General features: G+C 41.4%; 1 protein-coding gene across 5 annotated transcripts in view; it reads left to right on the top strand.

Annotated features, from left to right (window-relative positions):
- The window catches only part of arhgef25 (Rho guanine nucleotide exchange factor 25), a 131710-nt gene extending 116801 nt beyond the window's left edge, over nucleotides 1-14909 (top strand). For all 5 annotated transcript variants that reach the window (XM_062971083.1, XM_062971085.1, XM_062971082.1 and 2 more), the window contains 11 exons: nucleotides 188-291; nucleotides 684-753; nucleotides 3690-3779; nucleotides 5879-5971; nucleotides 6904-6954; nucleotides 8413-8490; nucleotides 9406-9600; nucleotides 11986-12166; nucleotides 12583-12803; nucleotides 13761-13871; nucleotides 14438-14909. In XM_062971083.1, the coding sequence (XP_062827153.1) occupies nucleotides 188-291; nucleotides 684-753; nucleotides 3690-3779; nucleotides 5879-5971; nucleotides 6904-6954; nucleotides 8413-8490; nucleotides 9406-9600; nucleotides 11986-12166; nucleotides 12583-12803; nucleotides 13761-13871; nucleotides 14438-14548 (1305 nt within the window). In that variant the 3' untranslated portion in view covers nucleotides 14549-14909. The remainder of the gene's footprint in view (nucleotides 1-187; nucleotides 292-683; nucleotides 754-3689; nucleotides 3780-5878; nucleotides 5972-6903; nucleotides 6955-8412; nucleotides 8491-9405; nucleotides 9601-11985; nucleotides 12167-12582; nucleotides 12804-13760; nucleotides 13872-14437) is intronic.
- The last annotated feature ends 1393 nt before the right edge of the window (nucleotides 14910-16302 follow it).

Raw genomic sequence — 16302 nt, 5'->3', positions numbered from 1 at the left:
ATCTGACATTTTTTGCTTTGAACTGGAATATATGGCAGTGTGGACTTGGATAACTCAGTTCAAAGCAGATATTGTGGGATTTTTTTTGCCTTGATCTTCTGGGTTATATGGCTGTGTGGAAGGGTGCTCAGTGGCCTTAAAGAAGAAGCAGGCTGACTTATCTGGCCTACTGTTGTGATTTCTGCAGGGCTACATATCAACCATGAAGGCCCGTGGTATCCCTGAGGGTATGAAGGGCAAGGACAAGATAATCTTTGGGAACATCCACCAGATCTACGATTGGCACAAAGAGTGAGTGAGTGAGCATCCGTTCCGGGGTGCACAAGGGCAAGCAATGGTGGTAAGAAACCTGAGAATGAAGCTCATATAGGATTGTGTGACAGGCTTGTGGTGATAGTGATTCTTTTGGATTTCCTGTCCAAATGTCTATGATCCAAGTGAGATGAACAAGGTGAGGAGGAACACCAATGGGAAGCTTCAATGGGCAACTGCTTCCTCTCCCCCAAATTGTCTAGTCTTGGGAGATACTATGGCATTTATGAGCCCTCTTTGGGGAAAACATTTGTGTTCAGCCCATAAGGGGAAATACAAGAGACTGGAGTGTTTCTCTGTGTGGGAAGATATGAGAACATATCCTGTGATTCTCACACCACTTCTGTTCCTTCTTATCCCCCACAACCCAGTTATTTACTTAAGCAGCTAGAGAAATGCCTAGAGGATCCTGATCTACTGGCTGAGCTGTTCATAAAGCACGTAAGTTTCTCCTGCTATGATTAAAATAAGAACAGAATTCCTACAGTGGCAAATGTATTACAATTGATTTTATTTTACATTGCTCTGCAGTTCTTGGATACAGAGCAGAATATCAATATTTTAAAGAAATAAATGGTGCAGGTTAATAAGTAAGTGGCACCTTCCTACCAAGCATCAGTCTATCCCGAAATCCCAAATACAGTAGAGTCTCACTAATCCAAGCCTCGCTTGTCCAAGCCTCTGGATAATCCAAGCCATTTTTTGTAGTCAATGTTTCCAATATATCGTGATATTTTGGTGCTAAATTCGTAAATACAGTAATTACAACATAACATTACTGCGTATTGAACTACTTTTTCTGTCAAATTTGTTGTATAACATGAAGTTTTGGTGCTTAATTTGTAAAATCATAACCTAATTTGATGTTTAATAGGCTTTTCCTTGATCAGTCCTTATAATCCAAGATATTCGCTTATCCAAGCTTCTGCTGGCCCGTTTAGCTTGGATTAGTGAGACTCTACTGCAGAGGTCCCCAAACTAAGGCCCGGGGGCCGGATGCAGCCCTCCAAGGTCATTTACCTGGCCCCCGCCCTCAGTTTTATAATATAATATTTTTATATCAGTTTTAATAATATAATATATTGTATATACATATAATATTGATAATAATCTTATGTTATACAATATAATACTAATAGCAATACCATATAATAATATTAATTGTATGTTATATATTACATATTATATAATAGTATAGTGGTATAGTTCAATACAGTAATATATAATGCTAATATTGTGTTATGCTAACACAATATTGTATTATAATATATTGTATGTACATACAGCTGCTCTGAGTCCCTTTCGGGGTGAGAAGGGTGGGATATAAATGTAGTAAATAAATGCAGTAAATAAATAATTAATTTTAGACTTAGGCTCGGCCAAAGTCTGACATGACTTGAAGGCACACAACAACAACAACAACAACAACAACAACAACAACAACAACAACAACCCTAATTAACTTGACTATCTCATTGGCCAGTAGCAGGCCCACACTTTCCATTGAAATCCTAATAGGTTTATGTTTGTTAAAATTGTTTTCATTTTAAAATATTGTATTGTTCTTTCGTTGTTGTTGTTGTTGCACTACAAATAAGACATGTGCAGTATGCATAGGAATTTGTTTGTATTTTTTTTTCAAATGATAATTCGGCCCCTCAACCGTCTGAAGGATTGTGGACCGGCCCTCTGCTTAAAAAGTTTGGGGACCCCTGCTCTACTGTATAAATGAATCTATAGGAAAGCACTGTTAAGGTGTATGCTCTGTTTTAAGGCTTCCCAAAAGACTCCTAGTTGGCCACGGCTGGAATCAAACTATGCTGAAGCCCCTTTTGCCAGATAATTCAACCTATCAAAGCAGAAAATCCACATTATCTGATTTGAACTGGATCATCTTAGTCTACACTGCCATATAACTCAGCTCAAAGCAGATAATATGGATTTTATACAGTTGTGTAGTTACATGAAATTTCAGCTTGACTCGGTTCTGATCTGGCCATCTAGTGTAGTATACAGCACTGTGTTCAAATAGTGGTCAGTGCTAAGCAGAAGTGATGATGATGGTATCCTCTTTTCCCTTAACTTGAATGTGAAACAGTTACTTCGTGGCACTGCCAGACTACTTTAACCTGTATGATGTTCTGGTAGTAAGGACCATGAATTGGTGTTTCCTATTATTGAGTAAACATGCATAAAATTGCAGTACAAGGCTGTGCTTCTCTGTCCCTTAAATTGGAAATAAATCACATAATTTTATTAATATTTGTATGTATGTATTTTTATCCTTTACAATTTTATCTTGTAAATCGCCTAGAGCATTGTGGATGGAGAGCGATTAATAAGTAATTAAATGATGATGATGATGATGATGATGATGATGATGATGATGATGATGATGATAACTTGTTTCCAAATAACCAGTGAATAGGATTGCACTGTATAATAATTCTTTAAAAAAACCTGAGTATAGTGGTGGGGGAATGTACATAGTTTCTTTTCAACAATGACTTACAATAGTTAATTTATGTTCCATATCACAATCAAAGGTGTATGAGCATGTTTCCAAACAAACATATACATATGCGCCTATTCAAATAAAGAAGTTACCTTTTCCAGAGGCTGCTTCGAGCATTGCAGGTGAAACATGAAATCCATTATTCTTCACCAGTGATGATAAAGGCACTAGCCAATAGATGTCTGTGAAATCTATTCTAACTATCTTGATGAAAGCTAGTCTTGGCAATCCTAGTGTAATGTCTGAAATATTGGAGAAACAAACACTAGTTTGCACAAAGAATGGATACCTATACCATTGCAAAGTCAGTGGTAAGCCTGCAGTGCCATCTCCATGTCTCTGGAAAGTTAAACATCTTTCTTAATAAAATTAATAGATTATAAGGTATGGATTTCTTTCCTTACTTTTTCTGGATTTATTTACAGAAATGGGAATTTAAACACTCATCCACATCTGCTATGAAGCTTGTGGAATTTTTCCTTGGCTATGTTCCCATTAGGAAATTTTAGGAAAGTTTTTTTAAAGCTGCAGCTCTCAGAGCATGACTACTTGACCATGCTAGCTGGAGGTTTCTGGAACTTGTACCTCAAGAAATAAGACACATGTAAATTTGAACTTGACTCTTTGACATGCTCCTTGCACTTGAAGTCAAGCCACCATGCTGTTAATGTGGTGTGGTACAGGTTTCTTCTTTGGAGGCTTTTAAGCAGAGGCCGGATGGCCATCTGTTGGGGCTGCTTTGAATATGATTTCCTGCTTCTTGGCAGGGGGTTGGACTGGATGGCCCATGAGGTATCTTCCAACTCTATGATTCTATGTACATGGTTTCTCCTCAGTGTTTTGTTTTCTGGTTGTGTTCCAGGAGCGCCGTTTGCACATGTATGTTGTTTACTGTCAGAACAAACCCAAATCTGAGCATATTGTGTCCGAGTTTATTGACACATACTTTGAGGTAAGGGGAGATATGACTTTGCTGTGGTTTTGTTCACTCTCTCTCTGCAATTTCTGCCATATAGTTTGCTTGTACAGTAGAATCTCACTTATCCAACACTCGCTTATCCAACGTTCTGGATTATCCAACGCATTTTTGTAGTCAATGTTTTCAATATATCGTGATATTTTGGTGCTAAATTCGTAAATACAGTAATTACAACATAATATTACTGCGTATTGAACTACTTTTTCTGTCAAATTTGTTGTACAACATGATGTTTTGGTGCTTAATTTGTAAAATCATAACCTAATTTGATGTGTAATAGGCTTTTCCTTAATCCCTCCTTATTATCCAACATATTCGCTTATCCAATGTTCTGCCGGCCCGTTTATGTTGGATAAGTGAGACTCTACTGTATTTGACTGAGTTTCCTGTTGTGATCCATTTGCCTCTGCCTCGTATACTTCTATGCCCCTTTCAGAGCTGATACAAATGAGATCCATGGTGTTTGGCACTCTGTTTAAACTTCCTCACAGCTCCTATCTTGTGTAGAGGTCATTTATATAGCAGTTACTACATGTCATGTCTTTTTGTTTTTGTATGCTGCCACCACAAACATCTGAAGGGTTGTGTATGGTGGTTTTGGACAATCTAATGAGGTCTCTCAACTATATATAATTGAGTGTATTTTTCTGTGGGTGCATGCATCTCAATAGTAGATATGTGTCCCAATATCCTGCCCTGACAGTACCATCCCAACCACATATATATAGACAATAGTATTGAAAACTCATCAGCAAAGGCTGGAAGTTGTGTTTGAACTCCAACTTCTAGAACCCCTCCACCAGTATGCCCACTATTAACTCTGCCAATGGGTATGGATCCTGTCATTTGCTACATATGCCTACTTTGTTGAGAAGGTGACTATGCATCTTGAAAGGTTTGCTTGTCTTGACTCTGAACTGGCTCAAGATACAGTGAATGCCTCTTTGCCTCACCCGGCCTGACTACAAGATTGCCCTTCTCCTCCAAAACATCTTGCGCTGAATGGGAAAGAAATACGTTTCAAAAGGGTGAGGAATGACAGAGATTCCGCTGCAGTTCACTTCACTCTCCTTCTAAGCGTACATCTTTCTTGCTGGGGTTCTTTTCATAATAAGCTTTGGTCTGAATGTGAATAAACGTAGGAAACTGTCAGATGATGATATTTACATGCAAAAAGCCACCTGAGATCTCAGATGCTCGCTTACTCCTAGGGTTCCCACAAGAGATTCCTGAAAGGATGTCAGACACTGAGTGTGTGTGTATGTACTGGATCAGAGGGAGTTTGGTGTGTACCCAAGGCCAAATGGCTTGATGCCATTGGTGACATTTGTACCAGGTCTTCTTTGATACCAGTGCAGTATCTTAGGTCCCTTCTACACTGCCATATAAAATCCAAATTGTCTGCTTTGAACTGGATTATATGGCAGTGTAGACTCATATAATCCATTTCAAAGCAGATAATGTGAATTATCTGCTTTGATAATCTGGATTGTATTGCAGTGTAGAAGGGGCCTTAGCTGCTGAGTTTCACTCACTCTTGTTTTGTGTTGAGGATCTAGAGCAGGCTTGCACAACCTGTGGCCTTCCAGAGGTTTTTGGTCTCCAATTCCTACAAGCCCTAGCCAGTTTGTCCAGTGGCCAGGAATTCTGGGTGTTGAATTCCAAAACATCTGGAGGGCCATGGGTTGTGCAGGTCTACTCTAGAGCAGCCTTCCCCACTCTTCTGCTTCCCAAATGTGTTGGGCTAGATCAGTGGTTCTCAACCTGTGGGTCTCCAGGTATTTTGGGCTACAACTCCCAGAAATCCCAGCCAGTTTACCAGCTGTTAGAATTCCTTTGGTTTGAAGGCCAAAACATCTGGGGACCCACAGGTTGAGAACCAAAGGGCTAGATGACTGTTACAAAGCCGCATGGGGTGAAAAGGTGAAGATGCAGGATCTTCTTAGGAAGATGAGTGGGATGCTGACAGAGGCAAAGAGATGAAGAGATCCCCTGCCCCATGAAAAAGCGGGAGAGCTGACCTTCCACCTGACTTTTACAACAGCATCTGCATACCATTCCTTCCTTTCCAGGAACTGAAGCAAGAACTGGGGCACCGCTTGCAGCTCAATGACTTGCTCATCAAACCTGTACAGCGGATCATGAAATACCAGCTGCTTCTCAAGGTGTGCTGCAAGGGAAAATGGAGAGGACTCTCAAAGCACAGGCAAAGACGCAGTGGGGGTGGGGTGCACAGTAAAGAAGAAAGGCTGTATATAATATATGTGTCTGGCTTTAAGATTTGGTAAGATCACGGAGGAACTGAAATCCGGGGTGAAGGAGTCCTGGAGGATCTGCAGGGCCATCTGTCATCTGCAGGACAGCAAACCACCCAAATGTCACAAAAGGAGCAGCCAATTTGTTGGGTAGCTATCGCCACCTAACGGCAAGTGGCTGTCTCTGTAGAGCTGGAACAATGGAAAGGGACTGCTTCAGGCATTACGTGGCAGCCACTATGTGCTAGCCTTCGTTTGTACACACTTGGCTGCAACCATTTCTTGATATTTCTGAGCAGATTTTCCTACATACTTTATTACATGCTCTTCACTTCCTCAGGACATCAGATGATTAAGGATTTAGTTCCTATTAGAAGGGAAGAGCACTGGAAACGTGCTGTTTGGGGAATATTTTCTTGATTTGCAAATATGCAAGTCCAGGAATATTAGAAATAGCTTTTTGAAGGCAGATCACTGGTCCATCTAGTCTAGTATGATTAACAGTAGCTGACAGTACTTGTCCAGAATTTTTGGCAAGACTCTTTCGTAGCCCTACCTGGAGATGCCAGGGACTGAAGCTGTAATCTTATACATGCCAACCACATGCCTTTTGTCTATAGGACATATTAGTGAAGGCAAATACACTCCTGTAAATACAGCACAGTTTGGATTATCTTCCCAGAGAGCAATTTGCTGAGGTTTTGTAAGAGAAATAAGGCCTGCTTTCCACAGTTGGTTTTTCTTATTTCTAATCAAATCCAGCCTAGTTGTTGAAGACTTGAGGACGCTACACTCCATTGCCCACTTGAGAAAATAATCTTGTTGTTTCCCCTCTTTCCCAGGATTTCCTGAAGTACTATGGCAAAGCTGGCAAGAACACAGAGCAGCTGGAGGTAGGAGCTAGGGTCATGGTAACATGTTTTGTGGCTGTTGGTCCCTTGCACCCTTACTCCACCCTGTTATATGGACTGGATATTATATAGGTGCATTGGAATCAGGTGTTAGGAAGCTAACCCATAAAGCCTAGATGTAACATGGTATGGGCACATTTTTTCTTGTCATCTACTTGGGGTATGTGTGATCCCATCTTGTTGTTGGACTGCAACTCTAATCATCCGTCACTGCCCAGGGCTTCTGGGAGTTGTAGTCAAACAAGACAGTGACATTTATATTTTGCAAGTTGCCTTAATCATTGAGAGAAGGAGCTGAAGCTATGTACATTATTGGTTTGCAATTGAGAAGGCTTGAACTCATGTCTTAGCATCCCCAATATGACATTACCCATACTGGACAACAGTCATATGTCTTTTAGCCTGATCAAACTGCATGATGCCACTTCCTGCCCTACTTGTCAGAAATATTAAAAATTAATTGGGTATTTAATGTGTTGTCGAAGGCTTTCATGGCCGGGATCACAGGGTTGTTGTATGTTTTCCGGGTTGTATGGCCATGTTCTCTCCTCTCGTTTCGCCCACATCTATGGCAGGCATCCTCAGAGGTTGTGAGGTATGGAGGAACTAAGCAAGGAAGGTTAATATATATCTGTGGAAAGTCCAGGGTGTGAGAAGAACTCTTTGTCAGTTGGAAAGCCAGTGTGAATGTTACAGTTAATCACCTTAATTAGCATTGGAAAGGTTCATCTCCTGGCTATTTCTTTCCAACTGACAAAGAGTTCTTCTCACACCCTGGACTTTCCACAGATATATATTAACCTTCTTTGCTTAGTTTCTCCATACCTCACAACCTCTGAGGATGCCTGCCATAGATGTGGGTGAAACGTCAGGAGTGAATACTTCTGGAACATGGCCATACAGCCCGGCAAACATACAACAACCCCATAACTGGGTATTTGTAATTACAAAAAATGTGAGGCAAGCACTGAAATGGATGCAATGGCTCAGCAAAAACTGTAGTTCAATATAAGCAGGTGTGCCTGTAGCTTAGTAGGCCTCAGTGTGAGTAGCCCCAGGTTGAAGACCTCATGTGTAAAGCTACTGTGTGTGAAGCTCCTGTGTAAATTCGGTTGAGAGGAGGCTCTGTGAGAACAAAGCTAAAAACTGTTTATCTGCATGAGAAAGAAGCCCAGCGTGGAAGCAAAGAAGGAAGTATAAAGAACTTTATTTGTGTTATGGAGACCTTGTTTTTGTAAACAGCGCAGCCATATTATTTTGCTACAAAGAAAAGCCTCCTAAGGAAGAGATACACATTGGTCTTTGTGTTTTTGTTCTTTTTATCACTTTTGGCCACTGATGCTGTGTCACACTGCTGCTAATAATTGACTCTGCTGTACATTTATGGGGAGGGTATTTTGTTAATAAGGCCACTCGCCCAACACTACTTTGCCTTTGCAGAGAGCTGTGGAGGTGATGTGTTTCGTTCCCAAGCGCTGCAATGACATGATGAACGTGGGGCGTCTTCAGGGCTTTGAGGTAGGTTCTAGAGAATGAAGCTCAAGTTGGAACTGATTCCTTGGAAGTTAATCCATTTTCCTAGATGTTTCTAACTGACTGTCATTTATAAGGACCTGCAATTTTTTTCGTTAGGTTTGGCAGGGGACAGGGAGGAAATTTTCTTCCAGTCCTGCAGAGATGAGAAGCCTGTTCACCTTTCCAAAGAAAGGGATATTATAATAATAATAAAATAATAAAACTTTATTTATATTCAGGTATCTAAGAGGGTTTGCTTCTTCAGTGCAAGCTAATATAAGAACAGTGGGCTTAAGGCAGGTCTCTTCAACCTGCGGCCTTCCAGATATCTGGGACTCCAACTCCAGGAAATCCTAGCCAGCCTGCCCAGTGGTCAGGAATTCTGGGAGCTGAAATCTAAAACACCTGAAGGGCGCAAGGGTGTAGATACTTTTTAAAAATGCCTGTATTCATACGTAATTAATGTAAGTTCTGCACCTTAACTCATATCAAAGAAGGAACGATCCCCTTCTCTGAGTAGTATGGTGAAAGGCAAGAGCTTAGTCTGTTCCAGGAGAACCTAAAAGAAGCACCAAGCTCTTTATTCTATCATGGCACTGCTACTGGCCTTTTTGAATGCCTGGACAGAAGAACTTCTGGCTGGCTCTCAAAGGCAGAACTGGTGTTTTCCCCTCTGTAGCATGTTCCCGAATTGTCCATGGGTCATATCAAAATCCATAATTTTGACCCCCAAAATTATGCATGAATATCGTATGATGATCTAGATTTCCACAGATGGTGAGTATTTGGCACACAGCAGCATTCAACCATACAGTCCTCCATCTGCACATGTGTAGTTCTAAATGCTCCGCCGTAAGAATGTGGCAGCTTTGTCTCTTTTACACAGCTAATAATATGGGTCTGTCCAATCCTTTCCAGGGGAAGCTGACGGCACAAGGGAAGCTTTTGCAACAAAACACCTTCTGGGTGACTGAGCAGGCATGCGGGATCCTGGCCCGAGGCCGTGAACGGCGCATCTTTCTCTTTGAGCAGATTATCATTCTAAGTGAGACTCTGGAGCGGCGGCGGGGTCCATATAGTGCTCCAACATATGCCTTCAAGAGCAGCATCAAGGTATTTCAGGATTAATAGTGAAGAATCTAGACAGCTGTGCAACTTGGAAGTGCATTTTGTATTGGAGGCTCCCCCGTCCAAGTTGCCTAAGTTTTTGCAGTTGTTTTGTACATCTATACAATTTAATATTGAGTGTTGAATTCAGCATCCTAAGCATCTGACTATTTTTTTATATATATGCACACTTATCTGGCCTTATTGGTGGGGACTGGAGCCCCTGGTAGTGCTATGGGTTAAACCCTTGTGCTAACAGGACTGCTAACCGACAGGTTGGTGGTTCGAATCTGGGGAGAGTGGGTAAGCTCCTTCTGTCAGCTCCAGCTCCCCATACGGGGACATGAGAGAAGCCTCTCACAAGGATAGTAAAACATCAAACATCTGGGCATCCCCTGGGCAACATCCTTGCAGACAGCCAATTATCTCACACCAGAAGTAAATCGCAGTTTTTCAAGTTGCTTCTGACATGAAAAAAAAAAGTGGTGGGGACTGCATCTTGCAAATACATAATAGATGAGAGAGCATAAGAAATACCCAGCAAGCAAAGAATGTGTGTTTGCATTCTGTTTTCCCTTTACCTTTATAAACTTTTTCATTTTTCCATTTAATTCTTAAAATTATTTGTTTATTATGATGATTATAATCATGTACATACAATAATTCCTTTTTTGGAAACAAATTTTGGAATTTTGGAATTTAAGATTTTTTTCTTCCTTATCGCTCCTATAACACTGCCAATCACCATAAATATAAATTGTCTTCTAGATACAGTACAACTCCATATCTGCTCAGTTAGTATCCACAGTTTCATTTATTCACAAAAAAGGTCCTCTCCAAGCCATTTTCTAACGGCTCCAGCACAATGGTATTCTTGGACCAAGAATTCTTCATTTCAATAGGATTCGCTATTATCTGCAATTTTACATATTTGTGGAAAGTCCAGGAATGTATTCCTTGTGGATAAGGGGGTTGCACTGTAGTTATTTCTTGTTTATATATTAATCATAACCTTCATTAGTGTTTTTCTCAAATTTCTCTTTTTCCAAAGATTTAATTCCAGTGTTGGTTTGATTACGTATATACTTGAGTATAAGCTGACCTGAATATACGCCGAGGCACCTAATTTTACCACAAAAACTAGGAAAACTTATTGACTCGAGTATAAGCCTAGGATGGGAAATGTAGCAGCTACTGGTAAATTTCAAAATAAAAATAGACATCATTAAAATTACATTAACTGAGGCATCAGTAAGTTAAATGTTTTTGAATATTTACTGTATTTCAAAGAAAACAGTAAACTAGCTCTGTAAGTGGAAAAGTAGATATCTATATGTATATAGGATTTGCAAAGACCTGCAAACATATGAGGAAAAATTCATATATAAAATCAATGTACAGTAGAGTCTCACTTATCCAACACTCGCTTATCCAACATTCTGGATTATCCAACGCATTTTTGTAGTCAATGCTTTCAATATATCGTGATATTTTGGTGCTAAATTCATAAATACAGTAATTACTACATAGCATTACTGCGTATTGAACTACTTTTTCTGCCAAATTTGTTGTCTAACATGATGTTTTGGTGCTTCATTTGTAAAATCATAACCTAATTTGACGTTTAATAGGTTTTTCCTTAATGCCTCCTTATTATCCAACATATTCGTTTATCCAACGTTCTGCCAGCCCGTTTATGTTGGATAAGTGAGACTCTACTGTATATAGATAGATACAGATATATAGGCACATAGGAATTCAAAGGCTTGCAGGGGGAAATGCCTATATATCTGTAGGAGAGATTAACAAATATTTCAGGGGAATATGTTTTTATAAGATTAATGGATATATATGGTTTGCAAAGACTTCAGGAGAAACATGCATATATAGAAACATACATATATAGAATCTATAGGGCTTGCAAAGGCCAGTGAACACTTCCAAGGGTACAAAAATGGACATAAAAAAATTAATACATTTAGATACACATAAAAACCCAGGAAATTGGGTGGGTCTGAAAGAGAGCCATACAGACAAGTGGAAAATGAAATATACCTCCTTTCCTTCCTTTTTGACTCAAATACGAGGGAGGCTTTGGAAAAGAAAATACATTGTTAAGGGAGGGGAAGGAGAGAGAAAAATAGATCCTATATTGCAAGCAGTGGCCTCCAGGCTCTGCTGCCGGCTTGACCTTGACCCCATTATAAGCCAAGGGAGGTATTTTCAGCCCCAAAAAAGGGCTGAAAAACTCGACTTACCTGCAAGTATATACGGTGATATAAACAACAAACGACTTCCAAAGAATCTGAAATATATTGTATGATCCGATCTTTTACTGGGCAAACTCCATATCTGTTGTCTCTCCTTAGTCACTGTCCCTCTCTGCACCAGGTGAGCTGTTTAGGCCTGGAGCCCAGTGTGGAGAATGATCCCTGCAAATTTGCACTGATTTCTCGTGGTGCAGAACGAGGCACCATCCGTTACGTACTGCAGGCAGCATCGCCGGAGATCGCCCAGGCCTGGGTGGCCGACATCAGCCTCATATTGGAGACACAGCGTGACTTCCTTAATGGTAAGACTTGAAAGACAGCTAATCCAAAACTCTGGTCCAGGAGGGTTACTTCTCAGAAAACGTTGTGGTGGTGGTGTTTCAAGCCATTCCCAATTTATAACGACACAAAGGTACACTTTGTCATGGGGATTTCTTTTTAGAGAGGGTTTGCCTTTTCCTTCTTCTGAATCTGAGGGAGTGTGACTTTCCCAAGGCCTTTTAAAGGAGTTATTAGGATCTTTATGAACTATCCTCCCTGCAGCCAGGAAATCAGAAGATGTTTACATGACCATACAGCTCAGAAAATTCACAGCAACCCACCTCAATGGATCATTGGGATCATGAGTCACTGATACACCAAGATGCCTTTTTTGTTGCCAAAGACTATTTCATCTTGCCCTTGAACTCACCGTGCCATGTTGTATTCCCTCCTGCAGCACTGCAGTCACCCATCGAGTACCAGCGTCGAGAGAGCAAGACCCATAGCCTGGGACGAATGGGAGCCCTGCACCACTCACTGCCCGGTGGTCCTACCCGGCCCTGCTCCTCAGCCTCTATGGACCAGAATAAGGGATCCACCCTCCAGACCCTCAATGCCTCCCTGCCTTCCCTTTACCTTCCTGGCCCGGTTCAGCCAGAGCATCTACCATCTGCTGAGGTAAAGAAAGAAAGCCATTACTAAAAGACCCGGCTGAACTCTTCCATGGGGCTGAGATGTTTGCCTGGCATGGCTAAAATTCCTATTCTGCTTTGAAGTTAGTGGGTGCGATGAGACTCCATTTCAATCCATTTTTCTTCCTTTTCTGACATCTTGTGAAACTCTCCAGATATTGTTGGCTGTTAGTGACATTTTAGTTATTGGATAATTTATGCACAGAAAGTCACTGTGCATGTTTCTTCTTGGAAAGACCAGATTTATTTATCGTGTCAGAAGTGAATTGAGGATACAGTTATAATGTATAGAAAAACCACAAAGTTTAAAACTTGGCATTATTCTAAATATCCTTTAACCAGAAGCTGGCTACTTGGAGTGCCTCTGATGTCACTGTGAGAAGGTTCTCCATTGTTCATGCGGCAGGGCTCAGGCTTCATTGTAGTAAGTGGTCTGTGGTTTGCTCTTCTCCACACTTGCATGTCATGGATTCCACTTTGTGGCTCCATTTCTTAAAGTTGGCTCTGAATCTTAAGGTGCGAGAGCGTAGTCTGTTCAGTGTCTTCCACGTCACCCAGTCTTTTGTGTGCCCAGGAGGGAGTCTCTCATTCAGTGTCAGTCATGGCTTGAGGTTCTAGGTTTCAGCCTGCCACTTATGGACTCTCGCTTGCTGAGGTGTTCCTGCGAGTATCTCTGTAGAACGTAGGAAGCTATGTCTTGATTTAAGACGTTGGCTTGCTGGCTGATATCCGAAAGATCAGATAGTCATCTATTGAAATTGATAGTCAGAACCTGCATTTCACCTCTTCTGTCAGGTTTGTTTGGTATGTGCCAGCACATGCACAGTATGTTGTCATTTTCAGAAAATCTGTTATGTTTGAAACTTTCCAGGCCTCTAAACTACTACGTGGCTTCTGCAGCACAATATGTTTTTCTTCAAATTAAATCCCTCCTGCCTTTCAGGCACAGCCATCTCACAGCCAAAGCTCTCCCGGAGTTGGAGTTCGACCAGGTCACATCCCTTTTGATGAGATGCAGCTCTCTGGGAACTCCCAGCAGGAGTCCTTGCAGGAGGTGAGTTTTGGTAGGGCTGAGGAAATGGCCCTGCTCATTCAAAGGGATTTCAAACCATGATATCACTGTGTTGTCGAAGGCTTTCATGGCCAGGATCACAGGGTTGTTGTATGTCTTTTGGGCTGTGTGGCCATGTTCCAGAAGTATTCTCTCCTGACGTTTCGCCCACTTCTATGGCAGGCATCCTCAGAGGTTGTCAGGTCTGTTGGAAACTAGGCAGGCGAGGCTTATATATCTGTGGGGTTTATATATTCACACTTGTCTCAAGAGTTCTTTCTCCCACCCTGGACATTATTCCACAGATATATAAACCCCACTTGCCTAGTTTCCAACAGACCTCACAACCTCTGAGGATGTCTGCCATAGATGTGGGCAAAATGTCAGGAGAGAATGCTTCTGGAACATGGCCATACAGCCCAGAAAACTCACAGCAACCCAGTGATTCTGGCTATGAAAGCCTTTGACGACACAGAGCTAGGAAAGTTTTTTTGTTCTTTGAGTTTACATTTGAAAAGTGTCTTTGGAACATCGCCTGTCACCTACTTCATCTTGCTGTTTCCTTCCAGGCCCCAAGTGATGACAATGCCAAACCACTACTCCCAGATCTGGATATCCATGAAATCAACTTTCCTCAAGGCTGTGCCCGACTCGCCAAACTTGATGAAGATGAGCTGTGACCCATGGATTATGGGACGGCCCCTATCTGGCCCAGGGACGTAGACTGGCTATATCCTCCCCTGTCTTCTCGTGGTGGCTCTGAGGATGAGATGCAGCAGCATTAGGATGGAAACTGTCTAGCCCTCCTCCAGTCCAGTGCCTAATGCTGAGATGCGTCCTGTCAAAGATTCAGGACCCACACGTTGGACTGGGACCAGGGAGTGCTGCTGGAGGCCCTTCCTTTTCCCACAGACCCCAGTATATGCATGCTGTGGGGTTCTAGGGGCTATGAATAAGGACTTTGGGACAAAGGTATTGGGATGTGTGAAATGAGAATTTTATTTTGTTTGTTGTAATAATAAAGATTTTAGTTAAAACAAACACAGAGACAAGATGTTCAAGGGCCGCACATTATCCAACAGCTTTCAAGCTGTGCCAGGCAGCAGTGAAGTGCATATTGATATGGCTCAATAATTGTAGTGTCTCTTCCACTAGTAAGTTGTGTGCTATGTAGTGAATCCCTTCCTTTGTCTCCAGTTCCATAATTTAGCATAAAACTAAAGAACTCATCATAGTTTAGGATAAAACTTATGAGCTCATCATACTTTATACTTCATGCTATGATTCTCTTTCACAGCCTCTTTGTCTCACCATTTTCTCTACCTCTGAAGACTTTTTGAATAATACTATTTTTAAGCACACTATTCATAAATGATTTAGAAATTCAGACCTCACAACCTTTGAGGATGCTTGCCATAGATATGTCAGGAGAAAATACTTCTGGAACATAACCATGCAGCCCAGAAAACTCACAGCAGCTCACTGATTCCAGACATGAAAGCCTTCAACAAATTTACAAATCATTTTTAGCACTTATTTTGACTTCTGGAACATGGCCATACAGCCCGGAAAACATACAACAACCCTGTGATCCCGGCCATGAAAGCCTTCGACACCTGATTTTCACTGTTTCCTTCTTTCTTCATCATCAAATAGCATAAGATTTAATAGACTTTGTGGTCTCATAGGCCAGAACTTCTAAGCTCTCTGTGGTGCCTTCCACACAGCTGAATAAAATCCCACATTATCTGCTTTGAACGGAATATATGGCAGTGTGGACTCAGATAACCTAGTTCAAAGCAGATATTTTGGGATTTTCTACCTTTATATTATGGGTTATATGGCTGTGTGGAAGGGCCCTGAGATCATAGAATCATAGAATCATAGAATAGTAGAGTTGGAAGAGACCTCATGGGCCATCTAGTCCAACCCCCCGCTAAGAAGCAGGAAATCGCATTCAAAGCACCCCCGACAGATGGCCATCCAGCCTCTACTTAAAAGCTTCCAAAGAAGGAGCCTCCACCACAGTCCGGGGGAGAGAGTTCCACTGCCGAACAGCCCTCACAGTGAGGAAGTTCTTCCTGATGTTCAGGTGGAATCTCCTTTCCTGTAGTTTGAAGCCATTGTTCCGTGTCCTAGTCTGCAGAAGATCCTCTTCTTCATGGCTGCTTCTATCTCAGGATGTGGAAAAACTACAAGTCCATGGATGTAGCTAGTTGCCATAGATTTTTTCAACCTGGTTAACATCTTACTGGGAGTGAAGGTACCGAAAGACATATCATAAGCCCTATTTGTGATTTTTGTTGTGTTATACATATATGCACAGACTTTTCCCTATGGCTCTGTATACAGTTCATTGGCAATTTTAGAATTTTCTTCAGTAATTTTCTTCAAGAGGTCCAAGCCTAACTTTTAAAAAACTAGAATGTCTCTC

The sequence above is a fragment of the Anolis carolinensis genome, chromosome 2 (assembly GCF_035594765.1).
Source record: "Anolis carolinensis isolate JA03-04 chromosome 2, rAnoCar3.1.pri, whole genome shotgun sequence".
Taxonomy (NCBI): Eukaryota; Metazoa; Chordata; class Lepidosauria; order Squamata; family Dactyloidae; genus Anolis; species Anolis carolinensis.
Note: the sequence above shows the minus strand (reverse complement) of the source record. Positions and strands in the feature narration are given on the sequence as shown.